The sequence below is a fragment of the Ixodes scapularis genome, unplaced genomic scaffold, assembly GCF_016920785.2.
Source record: "Ixodes scapularis isolate PalLabHiFi unplaced genomic scaffold, ASM1692078v2 PGA_scaffold2__306_contigs__length_199485367, whole genome shotgun sequence".
NCBI lineage: Eukaryota > Metazoa > Arthropoda > Arachnida > Ixodida > Ixodidae > Ixodes > Ixodes scapularis.
Genome location: NW_024609857.1, coordinates 35,532,078 through 35,548,975, shown reverse-complemented (window position 1 = coordinate 35,548,975; position 16,898 = coordinate 35,532,078). Strand labels below are relative to the sequence as shown.

The following is a 16,898-nucleotide window of genomic DNA, read 5'->3' as shown; positions in this document are numbered from 1 at the left end:
GGGAATAGAGCAAAACATGTTCCAGAATATATCCGTTTTAGAGATCCTTCTAGAAAAGCGGATCAATTAAAAAAAAAAAAAGAAACATTAATTAAGCAATGCGTTACGTTACTTACGTTACTCGCCTCGGCCAGGATAAGTGATAATGACATCGCCTACTTCTGTGGCAGAAAACTACACCCTAGTGACCGACCGCTTCAGAAACGCAGGGCGTAGCTTCTTTTCTTCACGCTTTCTGCTTTGTAATTGGTTCTTCGGAGTGTTTTTATGCCGCAGCCTGATGAGTCACGGAGCGATAACGATATGATACTATGCTAAGTCACGCCCCGCGTTTCTTGAAGGCCGACAAGCAACCAGAAATTATTGTGGTTGCTTGTGTTCTTTCTTTCTGCATGGACTATAATAGTTCAGAGCATCTTTCAGAGACGCGCTCTTGTGGGGAGAGGAGGAGAGAAGGATATTGAGAACATTTTTTTGCCCCGCAGGAGACGATTTTGTAGGTCGGCCTTTAAGCTGTCTGTGACAACAGTAGGATGTGACTGGGTAACTTTATATTTCATACCCAAAAAAAAAAAATCAAGTTATTTCTTTTTGGGAGCACCTGGCAGCGTGATGAATATTTTTGGCCCATGCCGTCGTTCTTTATCAGAGCCAATCGGTCGGGTCGATACAACCTAAAATAACCAAAGCCTCTGAACAGCCTCCTAGGCATAACCTAAACACGCTTTCTTTTTGTCTCAAAATGCCCCGTCTGATTTTTTTTTTTCGATTTAGCTTGTTTTATTCCTGCACCGATCTTACACCTCCGAGCACCTTTGATAACATATATTTATTAATTTTTTTGGCTCATCTCAGCCATTCTGGCAAATTGTGCCAATTTCCATTGTCAGCTGTCTTTTACAAAATAACTATACATTACCCTTCTATACACAAAAAGACTGCACTTCCTGGCCACACTTTTTATATAAATGACATTAGTAAGTTGGCAGCAGCCACTTCACATTCTCTTTAATCCAGGTCAACAAGAAAGATAAACACAAATGAATGAAAATATTTCTTTTTTCTTTTTGCAGAAGCTGACCAGATGTGAACTACGCACACGACATTCGTATTGAAGTTTGTGACTTAGTTCTTGCAGCGTATTCATAAAAATTGCCACGATGCGCCCAAAGCTCCGAGCTGTGTGAACCATTCGGAACAACTTTCCAACTGAGGTGTTAAGAAATCCTCTCGAGGTTACCTTCTTTCTCACTCTAAGGCTTAGATGCCGAGGAAGGGCGATGAAGTGGTCATTCGACAAAAGCCTGCTACTGCTCAAGATTCATTACTTCTTTTGTGGCGGTGAGTGACTGCGCGTTCCAAACTTTCGAGTGTTTAGAAAGCGTGGAAAATGTGAATCTGCCTTTCTCGTGATAGCGCGTGGTGGCGCTATCACTCCCTTCCCGAAGTAACGTGAGTTTTTGCGTACGGACGCCGTCGAATTTCGTACGAAAGGGGTATCAACAGCTACCACAAAATATGTTGGAATTAAAACCAAGCACGCTTTATGTTAAGTATGGATGATGACTTTCCCCGTAGTTTTGAAGTCTAGCGTAGGCAGTTAGTTATATCTTTCAATATTTTGTCTGATAGAGATATGCTGAAGCACGGAATCATAAAAGAAAACCAATAATCTTATCAAAGTGTTTATACGGACCACAGAACGTTCTACTATTCTAGAAATATACTTAAATGACTGTTTTTGCATCCTTTACAGCCCACATCTACGTACGTGTTTACTACACATCTGTCGGTCGTCGGATCGGAATCTCGGAAGAAGCCATAGCCTACATCTTTGGGATTCTTCCCATAGTCGTTATTCTCGTTAAATTCGTGATTGCCTATATCGTTGACAAAACCGAGAGGGCCAGCGCAATGCTGATTGTCCTGCAGGCGACCTTACTCGTTTCAAACGGAGTGACGTTTTTCAGCCACTGTTTTCAAAATAAAGTAAAGCAAACCAACGTGTCAGTAAAATGCCTCGAAGGCACACCATTCTCGCCTATTGAATTATCCAGCAGTCTCATTTTTCAAAACCTGAGTGAATCATTTCTATGCAATGCGTCCTGTCGTGCGAACCAATCACACACGGAACCAATAGCGACTATCATCAACTTTCGTCCAAGAAATAGTTCTATTTTTTGCAGACTTAAGTCCTGGAAAGAGACGCCTAGCGACAAAAGTAGGTGCGAACTGAGCTGCATGAACAAAGTAGTTGCCGTGAACGCATTTAGCCTGTGGTTGTACGTCGTGTTCGTTGTAACAGCGACGGCCGTCAGCATGGCCACTATGGTTGTGACAGACTCTGCAACTTGTGAAGTGCTGGCCGAGAAAGGAAGTTTCGTGGGAAAGCTGAGGCTGTGGGCTTTCATTAGCATTGGAATGAGCAGTCTACTGATCGGAGCTTTGATTGGCGTAGATAACAGCGGGATAGAGAACAACGTTGGCTTTACTCCGTGCTTCTACGTTGTCGCCGTCTTTGCGCTGCTGGATATACTGTTCCTCTTCCGCGCACCACGGCTGAAGATGTCCAATCGGTCCACCAGCTTCTTCAAAGACACGTGGACCGTCCTCAAGAGTATAGACATGATGGTCTTTTCTTTGTTTTCTTGCTTCATCGGTGCCTTTGGTGCCTTCCACGTTTCCTACAACGTCTGGTTTCTAGAGGACATCGGTTCATCCCAACTCACAATCGGGCTTGCCAGCGCAGTCCAAAATCTGGCCGTGCAAGCTCCTCTGCTTTTTGTCTCCGGGCATATCTTCAAAGGGCTCGGGTATTTCTTAACGTGTTCCCTGATTTTCCTAGCGTTCGCTTTGAAATTCGTAGGTTTTTCGTTGATTTACAATCCGTGGTACGCGGTGGTTGTCGATGTAACATACGGTGCGGCCCACTCGCTGATGACGGGCGCAATGCCAGCGTTCGCTCAGGATCGTGCCCCTGGAGGCACTGTGACAACCCTCTTGTCTGTTCTCATCGCCTGTACAGAGGGCATCGGTGAGTATTTTCCCCAACTTATAACACCGGATATATCGGGCATTACGACATATATGACATTATCCGCCGTATGAAGAGACATATGCGACGACTTTCATCAATATATAACATATATATAAATATACTATATGTATTGTTAGGTTGACAGTTTCATAAAAAAACACAACTATTTTATAGTATTATATAGCAACATTTCCCCATGGAAGTAATTGAGAATTACCATTTGAAGTCTACACTCTAAAAAATACCTGCGCGTATACTTACCCGCAAAAAAACTCAAAGAACCAATATCTGAAATCTACGAAATCAGCTCAGCGAATGATGAGGCGGAACATCCGTTTGGACCTAAAGATAAAGTGTGCGCTGTGGCATTGCGCAATGCAAAGCGTCATGCTTGCATTGCGTAATGCCAGAGCGCAGACCGAAGCAGATGTTAAGCCTCATCATTTGCCGAGCTGATTTATGAGATCGCAGAGATTGGTTCTTCGAGTGTTTTTAGGGTGACCACTTTCCTGCTATCGAAATGCGGGACACGCGGGGCAGGGCGGGGGGGGGGGGGGGGGGGGGGGGGGGGGGGGTAGAGGAAATTTTTGAACACGCGCACCACGAACCGAGGCTCTGTTAACACATTTAATATCCTGCTGTTTATACACTTGCAAATTTTATAGAATCAATTAAGTTTAAGTAATGTTCACTCCCAGTGATATTTGTTTTTTTAATGCTAAATATGTTATTAAATGTGTCGAAGTTGATATCATGAAAATCGACTGCAGAAGAACTCAATGCCTCAAAAGGAAATAAGAGAGAGTAAATCAATTTCGGGTTATTGTTCCCAGTCAGCGCAACTTTTATCAACATTATCCTACACAAATATTTAACACTTTGTTCCTTTTCGACTGATGTGAGTTGCAGGATTTTTGCCTCCTATGACTGTATTCACTTAAAATAATTACCACAGCAACCCTTTCAGCAATTTGAAAATAATTACAATAATTAATATTTAAACTTCTGGCGAGAAATTATCTCTCACAATATTTTGTCACCAAGGGGCACAACGGCGCACGCGTGTCGGTTCTCCTGCAAGAATGACGGTCGATTCCCGCATTGCTTGTATAGAAAATGGCGTACCATAGCGATTCACACGATTATCAACAACCTCCGCGCTTCCCCGTGCCCCGTTGTTCGGCACCACCATCATGCAGTTGCAGAGTGAATTTTACGACAGTGTGAAATGCGGGACATTTTGAAGATTCGGGATTTCTCGCGGGACGCGGGACACGAGCCCTCAATGCGGGACAGTCCCGCGAGTCGCGGGACGGGTGGTCACCGTAAAGGCCCGTTCACACTCTTGCGACCGAGTACGACTGAGAGAGGCGAGATCTCTTACAACTTCTTAAATGTTTCTAGAATGAGGGAACACACTGACATTGTGGCGCCATCTATGCGGTGACCCTAGAACTGCATTTCACAAAAGCGAAGGTTTTGCGGGATTTCCGAGGTCAAATGTGCGTAATACCCATAGAAAGGCTCGTTTATAACATTGACAAGTTTTTCGAGCCAAAAAAGAAAGGATATTGCGCGAGAAATAAAAAAAAATATGCCGGACCGCCGAGTTTACACTGCTTCCCAATAGATGGCGCCAGTGTGTTCTCTGGTTTAAGAAGTTTTAAGGAACCCAGGTTTAAGAGGTCACAAGCAGTCGCAAGAGTGTGAACGGGCCTTAAGTGTTTTGCGGGCAAGTAAGTAGACGCACAGTCATTTTTAAGACAGTAGCTATTTGCGACGTGAGCGACCAGAAGTGTCGCTGTGGTCGCAATTCGCTATTCATAGCACAAGTTCGTCTGCTTCTTTTGCAGGGGTTGTGGTGACGTCAGAACGCCGAACTCTGACGTCACCTTACTTTGAGGTCTATCCACTGTCCTTCGATCAGAGCCAATCAGAGCGCGGCGTCTTTGTGACGTCACCGCCACTCCTGCGCAAGAAGCGGACGACTTGCTCTCCGTATTGTCCAAACGCTCACTGTGACGTGTTTATTGCATTAATTTTGATTTTATCGCTGGAAATCGGCGCAATGTCAGAGTGTCAGCTCTTTCCAATGTTATTTTTTAAAGACACCGAACTTGTAGTTTTCAACTGATGATATGTAGTCAGGATTATACAACTCATGACGTCACGGCGAGGCAGATTCTCATCGTGACGTCACGAACGGAAACCACAAGAGGGCGCCACCGAACCATCTCGGCGCTAATAATTACTTTTTCACGGAGTATGTTGTTGTTAAAGTCATTGGGATGCTTAAGAAACGCAGACTGTGGCCTATTATGACCATGCTTCTTGATTCGTAATTCTTTTTTTTTTTTTTTTTTTTTGCGTTGGTATACGTTGATTTTGCAATGAAAAATGCGGACAATAAAAATGCCCTGGGCCGTGCATTTCTCAAGCTGTCAGACAGCAAGTCAACTAACGCATCTAAGGCGCTTTAAACGACCCGCACAAAGCGATTGCTCAACGTATCACGCTGTACTTTAATAGAGGAGCAACCCGATGTTGGAAGCGTGGGGAGGAAATATGCACGAATAAGCTTACCTTGTGCGAAAAAGAAAACAAAAGCCTGTCTTGGGCTATCCACCGCGGTATTCGCAGACGACGCCATTAGAGCGTGCTTGCCTAGTTAAATCTGCCGCACCGTTCCAAGTTGGGCTTCCTGGGCGGCGCCATTTTAACGAGTGTAGCGCCGTCTACCCTCATCCGGGCATTTGGAAGAATCTGAACCCGTCCGAATGACCGACCGCGGTTACTGAACTGCTAAACTGATCACCGAGTCACACCGATCGCATGCAGCCGCTTCTGCCGGCTCGGCTGCCGTATTTGGCGCCCTCGACTCATCGTCTTCGTCCATGGAGGAAAGCACTATCCTAATCGGTATGTCAGGTGTGGGGAAAGTGCATCCTGCTTTCCTGGCATCTTTTTGTGGGTAATTTTTAGCGCGGTTCTGGGGCAGTCGTCGCTCCCAAACCGAACTCGGCGTTTCGATCGCAGCGAAATTGGGGATCGCTAGGGAAATTGAGGATCGCCAGTTAATTTGAGGATTGAACGAAGCAAGGAATTACGGCGTGTGAATTCGCGCTGAACTCGAGTTGTCACAGCTTGGGGGCGCCGGGAACATCAGACCTGCGCTTTGAACATGAATCGAAATATAAATACCGAGTACAAATAGCAAGTGTGACGGATCCCTGTTTTTTTTTTTTTTCTGATTTGGAATTTACTGTCACAATACTGGCACATTGATGTGCCTCTCTGTAATCGCCTCGCGTGAAAATTATTTGTGCGCAAACTGTGTTGCGGCTTATTTTTCGCGCGCTCGATATTTCGCGATTTAGGTTAAAGCTGAAGTTTTGGAATAATTCGCGGGTTCTAATTTTCGCGACGCGGTAGGATTTCAATATAGATTCCAATGTGTTTACATATTACCGGAATAGTTATATATATATATATATATATATATATATATATATATTGTCACGGGTGGTGGCCAATAAACAATAAATAAACAGAAAGAAATAAACGTTTAATGTGGCGAACTTGTGCCAAAAAACAAAAGGGTACAAAAGATAATAACGGAGCGTCGCGAGCGTCGAAATCGGCGTAGCAGCAGAGTCGAACGCTGGGCGAAAACTGACTGCAGATCAGCACGCGGAGTCCCTTATGGACGCGCGTTGGGTTCTGGAACAATCCGTCTAGATTGTTCGGCGACTGGAACATTCAGAACTCGATCTGACGAGAATGTTCTCGAACTCACGAGAACGCAATGGAAGAACAAATAAAAGAGCATTCCACTGACTGGAATCGAACCCAGACTCTTTGCACGACAGTCAAGCACGGTAACCACTCGGCCACGCGCGCGGTCGCTCGCTGACGAGCGTGGCATTACTCCCCCCCTTTAAAAAGGCATCGTCTCGATGCCACGTAAAAGGCAACAAAACAGAGCGAAACAAACAAAAAAATGGGAACCCACGGAGGCTCGCAAAACACAATCCTATCAAGCGGTGCACAAGATCACAGTTCGCAGTCTTATCGCGCGTAGTACGGCTTGAGGCGCACGACGTGGACGACTTCCGGTCGAGGAGCGCGGCGTGATGAAGTCCGTGTTCCGTCGGGCATCACCTCGTAGTTCAGATCCCCGAGTCGACGAAGTATTTTGTAGGGTCCGAAGTAGCGCTTTAGGAGTTTCTCACTGAGACCACGGCGGCGGATCGGTATCCACACCCACACCCTGTCTCCGGGCTGGAAGTGGACGTCCCGATGACGAAGGTTGTAGCGGCCAGTGTCGACACGTTGTTGGGCTTGAATACGGTGTCTGGCGAGCTGGCGGACTTCCTCTGCCCGTTGGGCAACCACCTGGGCGTCGTCGCTTCCGTCGAGAGCCGGTTCGTGGGGTAACATCGCGTCCAGCATTGTCGTTACTTTACGACCATGAACCAGTTGGAAGGGTGTCACCCCGGTGGTCTCTTGCACGGCCGTGTTGTATGCAAATGTGACGTACGGCAACACCTCGTCCCATGTCTTGTGCTCCACGTCGACGTACATGGAGATCATGTCGGCGATGGTCTTGTTGAGTCTCTCCGTCAGCCCGTTGGTCTGCGGGTGGTACGCCGTTGTGCGCCGATGGCTGGTGTGGCTGAGACGAAAGATTTCTTGCGTCAGCTGGGCCATGAACGATGATCCACGGTCAGAGATCAAAACTTCGGGAGCGCCGTGCCGGAGGACGATGGATTCGATAAAGAACTTGGCGACTTCCACAGCAGTCCCTACAGGAAGGGCTTTCGTTTCGGCATACCGTGTGAGATAATCTGTGGCGACAATAATCCATCTGTTTCCTTGCGTCGATGGTGGAAAAGGATTAAGTAGATCCATTCCGATCTGCTGGAACGGTACGGTCGGGGGGAGCGATCGGATGCAGGAGACCTGCCGGCTTCGTCGGCGGTTTCTTGCGTCGCTGGCACTCGTGGCAGGACCGTGTGTAGAAGTGAACGGTCTTCGGCAGCTTGGGCCAGTAATACCTTTCACGAATTCGGGCCAGCGTACGGCTGTAACCAAGGTGTCCGGACGTCGGGTCGTCGTGACAGGCTTGGAAGATCTCCGCTCTAAGGTCGGTGGGGATTACCAGCAGCCATGGTGTGCTGTTGTCTCCGAAGTTCTCCTTGTAAAGTACACCTTGTCGGAGGACGAAAGTCGGCAGGGCTCTCGAGAAGACACGGGGGACAGTACCCCCTCGTCCTTCGAGGTGCTCGATTAGCGCGCGCAACTCAGGATCGTCTCTTTGACGTCGTGACATGTCGTCGGTGTTCACTGCACCTAGGAAGCACTCGTCGTCTTCGTCGTTGCTGCTGCCCGAAGGTGTTTCGATGGGGGCTCTGGACAGGCAGTCGGCGTCGCTGTGCTTGCGGCCTGACTTGTAGACCACAGTCATGTTGAACTCTTGTAGTCGTAGACTCCATCGAGCGAGGCGTCCTGACGGCTCCTTTAGGTTCGCAAGCCAGCAGAGCGAGTGGTGGTCCGTGACTACACGGAACGGGCTTCCGTACAGATACGGACGAAACTTCGTGATTGCCCAGACGACAGCAAGGCATTCTTTCTCAGTCGTGGAGTAATTTTTCTCTGCCTTGGACAGTGTCCGACTTGCGTAGGCGATAACTCGCTCGGTGCCGTCTTGCACTTGAACCAGTACCGCGCCAAGTCCAGCCTTACTTGCGTCCGTGTGAATTACGGTTTCCGCATCTTGATCGAAATGTCCTAGAACAGGAGGAGTCTGCAGTCGTCGCTTCAGCTCGTCGAATGCCTGCTGCTGCTTCTCGGCCCATTCGAACTTCTCGGCGTCTTTCGTGAGATTCGTAAGTGGTGCGGAAATCCTTGCAAAGTCCCGGATGAAGGGCGCATGTAAATTCATTTCCCAAACTCCCCCTTTCAAAACATATGGCTTTACCCAAACACACGTTTGACAAACTGGACGTTACATTTTTACAATCCAATTTCAAAAGCAACCGTGATCGCGAGCAGAGAGAATCGTATCTTATTTACAAATTTAATTCAATCCGGGCCGGTATTAATGAAGATCCAGGTATAATGTCATCTATGCATGCAATCTACCTTGATCCCCTTGTAGCGGAGTGACTGTAGCTAATTCAATCCCATTCGTTCAACCCTTTAATTTTTTCGTGTACCTTTCTGTATAACCTGTCGATGAGTCAACGGGTCATGACCTTCAACAGGCATCTTCCACCTGTTGCTCCTTGTTGAATGTTCTGGGACTTTGGTTAACACTGTTATATTTACTTTTTTTTTTTTTTGTTTTTTTTTTAGTGCAGGGGATTTGTCTATGCGCGTTGGCATTGATTTACTCTGTGTGCTTATTTCACCTTATATTTCTCTATGTAGGGGTTTGTTCTATGCGTTTGGCGTTATTTACTGTGTGCGCTTATTACATTCCTCCCCCCCCCCTTTTTTTTGTTTTTGTTTTTTTTTGTTTTTTTGTTTGACTTTGCGTCTTTCCGCGGCGTGCGTTGCTGGCCATCTGGGCCGATCCAACTATGTGAACGTTACTGCGCCTTCCGCACGTGACGTTCCTGGGGTCACGAAGTCTGACGTGGCCTTTGGTTTGCTCCGATGGCTGGCGGCGTCTGCTGCGGCCGTGCGTGGAGTGGGGGGAGTACAGCAGCGTTTTTTCACTTGGGCTCTTTTACTTGGGCATTTTTACACGTGATCTGACAGGTGACGTGGCCGGGGTGGGGAAAGCGAAAACAACCATGTAACCGACTCTGGCAACCAGTCTTGAAGAAGGCCTGTCTCAGGCCGAAACGTCGACTCACTAAATGCTTTAAAACTCCAACAACGTTTCGAAGTGCGACTTTATTACTTTATAGTCTTCGGCGTCCTACGCTATATTTTCTTTGTCTATATATATATATATATATATATATTCGTGATGGAGAGCCTACCACAAAGTCTGAGCTCTGTGCCCAGTCTTGCTGTTCACAGTGGAGTCAGAACGCTTGCTGCCAAAAGATGTCGATGCTGCGTGGACGTCGCGGGTGTTGCTGTTGCTTTCCAATGTCTGCAGGTAATTGAAGCGTTCGGCCATTCGAACTAACGTATTCATGGTAAATTGACAATTTCAGAGACTCCTTAAAACGATTGAGTTACGCATACCTGACGCTTCAATTTCGGCGGCTCATTTTCGTTCTGCACCAGTCGTCGCCTGCCAATTACCACCTGAAGAAAAGTAAAGTCATTAAATGAGTGAACCAGTAGTCACGCAACTGTTTTCTTTTTTCAATGTCTAAGCCGCCCTCCACTTACCTTTCGGTCGTAGCCCAGGCGAAGGAACGCACGGGATTCTCCGCAGTTCACCGGCCGTCCAAGAAATGGTCGGAGCACACACGAGTGCTCTTCGATGGCAAGAAGTCTTTCCTGTTTAAATTCGCCAGCCACTGGCGTTGTAGGTCCGGAGCAGCGGGGAACCGGTGCAGCATAAACATGCCGCACCCACATTCATCCTGCTTGACAGCAGGATGGATGTGGTAATCGCACACTGAATCAGCGTCTATTTTACTTTTTGTTTTTTGGTTATTTGTACAACCAATTACAGCACAGTGCTGCCCGGTCGATTCTTTTCTTGCATAGGCCATGTCACGCGCAAAAACTTGCTATAATATCGAAGCGGCGCCTAACATTTTTGAAACAACTTGTACGCGTACACTGCGCATATGCTTTCTCCACCCTCTGGTAACAGTTCACAACGTGAAGCAGACGAGCTTTCCAGGGGAGGGTAAGCGGAGCGTTGGCGCAGCGCTCTGGTTCGAGTGTTTTTCTTTTTCTGCATCGTTTGGGTCAATGGGAGGAACAGGCGGTATCCCGGGTGGAGCGGCGTAAGCGTCGCCGCCGCCAGCGCCGGATATTTCCCCCGTGATGATCCTTCGAAGTAAAATGAAGCCGAGATGACCTTGAAGGAACTGCGCACCGCGGTGCAAGTATTCTTTGTTTCTGGATGCGGCCGAAAGTACATGAAAGGGTAATTGTAAAAAATTGGTGGAAACAGGGAGTTTGAAGGCTCTGAGTGCGTTTACTGAGCCAGGAAAGGTAACATTGACGAGAAACTTTTTCTGAAACATAATGCGAGACTGCGAACATGAGGTGCGAGTTGCACGCAATCGCTTTGAGTAACTGATAGTAGCACACGAAGTATTGTGAAAGTGTAGATGTAGGGCCGAGATTCAGCTCCGCCGTTTTAGGCTCATGTTCCACATGCTTCTCTTTTGCGCGAGAAGATAGCGGACCACTTGGAGAATGAAATGTGAACGCTTGGAGAGCAGGAGTTACTGCGACGATGGCGTTCCCGGTTTTTCACAGTGAGTAGAAGCAGGGTTATACAGCGCCCCACATCCGTGTTTAGGTAAATACAATGTAGCGTCTGTGTGGCCTCCGCGCCACTCAACTTGTAAATATGTAAATAAACTTTTATTTCTGCAATCAAAAGTGAGATAGAGTGCATTTTGAATGTCGCTGTGACTTAAACGTCACGTGAGTTACCCCTTCAGTTACAAAGAGTAACAAATTTCAACTCTAGCGTGCTGAAATGAAATATTTGAAAACATCCTTACCTAGAAATTGGGAGTGGAGGGTATTTGTTAAGCTCATAGCCTCCCCTAAGGGGATATTTGTGGCTAGTGGTTGGTCACAAGAGCTGTCAATCATCGTCCCCAAGAATATCAGCCATTGACGCTCCCTTAATTTCGCCCTGTTCTTACGAATTAATGACCAAACTGTCTACATATACGGCTCTGGCGCGCCGGCGCCGAGCCTAGGAGTCGATCTTCGGAAACATTTCACTATGCCGGCGTACGCCTCTCTAACGTTAAATTCTAATTGTGCGATAATTTATTATTTGAAAAACAAAATAACCAAATAATAAACAGTGATTTAAATAGCACATGGCTCCCTATATTTCGTACGAAGATGATCGGTCGAGGCGCTGCATTACGGCATTAATCTTGCGACTGACGTCACGCCATCTTTCGGCCGCACATACAACTAGACGAGCACGACCATGACGTCGTCTGCAAATGCCGTGGCAGATAGCATAATACAGGTTTTATCTTGTTTCTTTTTTTAACAAGGTAAGCTCATTCGTTGATATTTTCACTCCATGCTTCCACCACCTAGTCGCACCTCTGTAGTAAATCGCAACCCTATACGGCGAGAAACCGTTTTTTTTTTTTTTTCGGACTGTCTACAGTGCGTTAGAAGCGTTGGTTTACATGCTGTAGCAAATCTACAGAAAGTTTCAGAGAAAAGAGAGCCGTGTTTTACGGCCCGGATAATTCGGCTACGCATTGCAAAAAGCTCAACCTACGTGCGAATGTGACGCTACGGTCGGAATAAAACGAGAAATTTTGAGAACATGACGCTGCCTGGAGAAAAAAAGTAACTGAGAAAAACTAAATTTATTTATGAGGAAATGTCCACCTAGCCTATTGTCGTAAAAACAAGAGATGACAACGTGGATGCCTGTAGCACCTATTTCAACGAAAACGACTTGTCAGCAAGGAACAAAAACAACATTTCTTTTCATGTTGACAAGTGTTTTTCATTGATATAAATCCCACAAGCGTCCAATATGTCATTTCTTGTTTTGGCGATATTAGGCTTAGCAGGTGGACATCGGCTCATAGGCAAAGACATTTCGTGTTTCTCGATTATTTTTTGATACAGGTAACGTCATGTTCTCCTAAACGTCGCGCTCTATCCCAATGCCTATAGCGTTACATTCTCACGGAGTTCGAACTTTCTGTGATGCATTGCTCATTACCCGGACCGAAAAACACGGTTTTCTTTTCTCAAAACTCACTGTAATTTGAAAAACAAAAAAAACAAAACATGCCCCGTGACATTTTCCGTGATCTACTGGATGACAAAACATTCAAATCGAGTGCGGGGCGTACTATACTTTGTTTCACCTTATGTTGTACCGCAGCGAAGGCTAAAAGCGCGAGCTCTTATAGCGTTGGCAGCTGCCCTTTATGCACGGGAGCTTGTGCCGCCGGGATGTGCCCTGGAGCAAGGAGCTCGCGCTTGTAGCCTTTCCTGCGGTACATGATAAAGTGAAATAGGATATAAAAGGGAATATTTTGAAACGCAATCTTAGGCGCCGAGAATAAGAGGGAGAGGAGGAGATAAAAGCGCGCGGGGACGACAGAACGCCGAGCTCTGGTTGATATGATTAGTTGATATATGATTAGACATAAAGCTGCCTTTGTCTCCACTGCACTCGTCGAACACGTTGGAACGCGGAAGGCCGCAGTTCCGCGTTTTGCTTTCGCGTACGCACGCGTTCGAGGAGAGCAGTGGAGAAAAAGGCAGCTAGCTTTAGGCCTACCCCCTAATCAGTCCAACCAGAGCTCGGCATTCTGACGCCCCCCGCACGCTCTCATCGCCTCTTTCTTGGCGTATACGTTTGTGACAGAAGTAACTTTGAAGTTAAGGTGAAAACGTTTATACTCGTAGATAAAAAAAAAATAAAAAAAAAGTACCGGCATTTTTTAGGGGAGTATTAATTTGGGTTATCCTTGTATGAAGACGCCGGAATCTAGGTTCAAACACGATATGGCCATTGTTTTATTTCAGGTGTTTTATTGGGGAATCTCGTCGGTGGCCTGGGCTTCGGCAAATTCGGAGGGCGCCTCATGTTTCGCTACGTCGGGATCGCTGCTGCTACTTGCATGCTGCTCAGCGCCCTCTTCGCCGCTACCCAGCTGAAAAAGAGTTGCACCTTTTCTCCGAACCGCGAAGCGAAGAAAGGGGAAGGACAGCCAGGTACGTTGAGACCATAGGCCGTTTTCGTGTATATATATATATATCCAGGGTGTTTCAGAGAGCGCAGGCAAATCGCTCCTGCAAAAACTACTCATTGCAACGAAAAAAGGCTTGTAGCGTTTTGGTCCAGGGCCAGGAGCCCATATAGGAAAATTATTAAAGTCATGTATAATTAAGTTGTTAATTATTTTTGCGTAATTAACTTTTTCAATATTGTGTTTAAGGGCATGATTTAAATTAGAAAATTGCTCAGCATCATCGAAAAACACCAAATCAACAAATTGCAGAACAAGAAAAGGCCCGCGAAGCATTTTACGGCTTTCTGAAAAGCCGCACAAAATCGACGAGTTTTTAAGTTTTGATTTGCTATTGGAGCGCATCTCAGCCCCGGTGGTACCGCGCCCCGTGGAGAGATAGTGCAACCAGCCTCTGCTGCATGGCGCGATGACATCTGACACTAGACTGTCGCAGAAAGAACTCGTTATGAAACCATTTGCTAAGAATCAATAATTATGTAATCAAGTGGAAATAAATACATTTGATGCACTAACCGAATAAACATATTTCCGCTTGCCCTTACGCCTTCAGACAGAGTCTATACACCAAAAGTTGTGTTCACTGCACGCGCTGGACCTTTTGAGGACACTCGCATCTCTGACCCATCAATAGTAATTAATGTCACATACCAGAGTGGCAGACTTGTTGCATTGGGCTGCACTCGCTCCACCTCTCCTGAACGTGTGGTTCATCCGAAAACAAACTCCATTGATGTGAACATGTTATTTATTAATTTATTCCCTCGATGGGCCTTTGTAGGCCTTGCAGAGAGGATATTGTAAACTACACACATGATAATAACATCAAAGCACACTGACATTATTGAGCACCAAACGGGCCCAGCTACCAAAAGTAAGTACTAAACTCGTAAGAAATAATTATGGCTGTAACTTGTTAATTGCAAAAATAAACACACCTCTGAGCATCTAGTTTAATAGTATGTGTTGATGCACTGTTATATAACAGGACACTTCCTATACGTATGACACAATAGACCCTTTGCGAAACCCCATCAAGCCACACAACTGTCACCATTCTTTTTTCGACGTAAAGCACAACGAATGTGCCTTAGTTCACGTCGAACGTTAATGCAGCATTCGAGTCCAATAGACGCCGAGCCGAGTTCACAGTGATGGCCGACATAACATTCTTGTCGAACAAATGGCCACAGCATGAAGGCCTTGGGTAATGAGAGTAGTAGCTACTGTAATTCGTTTCATCACAATTTGGCAAACGGCGAAGGCTGCAGTCTCGGTGAGTCAATATGCACGTTGGAGAGAGGCACACGACAACATATCATCAGAGTGCTCATCTGCACAGATTTGTCACACACTTTCACTCCGTCTCTGCGACTGACTCGAGGGGGCTGTGGCAGTTGCCCTTTTCCAAGTCACAATGAAACGAAATATATATAAGGCAGCCAACACTTTTCAAAATGTCCACTGAAGAGACTGAAAGGAATGGTAGTCAACATTTTTCAACAAGACTGCTTTTCGGGCAAGGGATGAACATAAATACGAATCATCTTGTCCAGGTAATTAGAACAAGTAAATAATTGACTGGCTAATACAATGCACTCTTGATGAAAAAAAGTATTGCTGCAATAAATCCCACGAAAGAGAAAAATGTGCAGTTAATCTTCTATTTCCGAGTTGCATTACATTTAAAGGGGCGATGCAACGATTTTTGTATTTCGCGCAAATACCGCTTAGAAGGGATCCCTGACGTTAATGACCAGTGAAATACCCGCTCGTTTTTCAGCACACGCAATCGAAGTCGCAGAAAAAAATAAAGAAAAACGAGCAGAGTTCACCCACTCAACTCGTAGCCAGAACAAGCAGCCACGTGATCTGGAGCCGATTATATGCCGCCAATGTTGATCATAGCCACGCGCTGGGGTTGGCAAAGCACAGGACGCGAGCTGAGTTCCAGACATTGTTATGGTTCGGTTGTTGCCGTCATTGCAGCGATTGGACACAAGACACTACCTGAATGCTTCTCGAGCTATCGATTATCCCGAGCCCAAATCGAGTGTCCACGCCATGCTCGGGTCCAATCTATGAGCCGCATTCGAATATCGTCACTGGGCGGTACTGCTACCGCCCAGCTACGTCATCAGGTTTTGCGAAGGAGAGATTGAATGAACAATCTCGGTTTTGTCCTCGAAATTACAGCGCAACAAAGGAGTTTCTTGGTCAGTGGCGTTGCGTGAGAGTATCCTTGAGTCCCACTAGCGCCAGTAAGCTCGTGTAAAGTGAAAAACATTCCAATTGAATATCGTTGCACCGCCCCTTTAACGAATTGCTGATATACGTGGTTCTATCTCTGGACCTCTAAAGACTGAAGTTGCATTTTTTTTAAAGTTCTAGATGTTAGAATGATGGATTAGACAACCATCTAAGAGGAGTATGATCATACACATAGAGGTTACCGTAAACTATTGATACCGATCGGCAAGGTAAAGAGCCTTCTAATACTAATTTCTAAGGGACATGGGATGCAACATTTTGTGCACTGATCAATCAAGAATGTAAATACTTGCTGTGTTCTGAGTTACAAGAGGACAAATAAACTGTTTTATAAACGTAAGTAATGAAATTTGTTTCGAATGATTGGTTCGAATGCTTTGTAAGAGTTCGTGACAAACGCCAGCTTTTCACTTAAAGAAAGTATTGGGATCGAATGTAGAATCGTCTATTAGCACAAAAGGCTAAAGATCGCAGGAGCTTTCTCGCTAAAAGTTGTTGTGGTTATTCGGTGACGCAGGGCTGAAACCAATTCCCCTAGGACCTACGTCCGACACATACATTTCGCGTCGATTCTCAGACATTCCAACGTTGAAACAAAGCTAAGAAAATGCGAGAATTTTATGCTAAAACCACTCAAAGGTCTATCGGCCCTCGAACGCATCCGGGAATCCGAGCACCGGTACGGTGAT

The 16,898-nt window shown here is 46.1% G+C and overlaps 1 protein-coding gene across 1 annotated transcript; it reads left to right on the top strand.

Moving 5' to 3' along the window:
- Positions 1-1,562: 1,562 nt before the first annotated feature.
- Positions 1,563-13,920, top strand: LOC8037675 (major facilitator superfamily domain-containing protein 6-like protein B). The gene is made up of 4 exons (XM_040215847.3): positions 1,563-1,599; positions 1,757-2,006; positions 2,187-3,034; positions 13,715-13,920. The coding sequence occupies exons 1-4, from the start codon at positions 1,563-1,565 to the stop codon at positions 13,918-13,920; spliced, it is 1,341 nt and encodes a 446-aa protein (XP_040071781.3).
- Positions 13,921-16,898: the final 2,978 nt, after the last annotated feature.

Bases quoted from the DNA above. Each gene is read 5' to 3' on its own strand.
- LOC8037675 (XM_040215847.3), top strand. From the start codon at position 1,563: ATGACTTTCCCCGTAGTTTTGAAGTCTAGCGTAGGCA. The intron at 1,600-1,756 runs GTTAGTTATATC...CATCCTTTACAG, and splicing joins TTTGAAGTCTAGCGTAGGCA to CCCACATCTACGTACGTGTT. The intron at 3,035-13,714 runs GTGAGTATTTTC...GTTTTATTTCAG, and splicing joins CGCCTGTACAGAGGGCATCG to GTGTTTTATTGGGGAATCTC.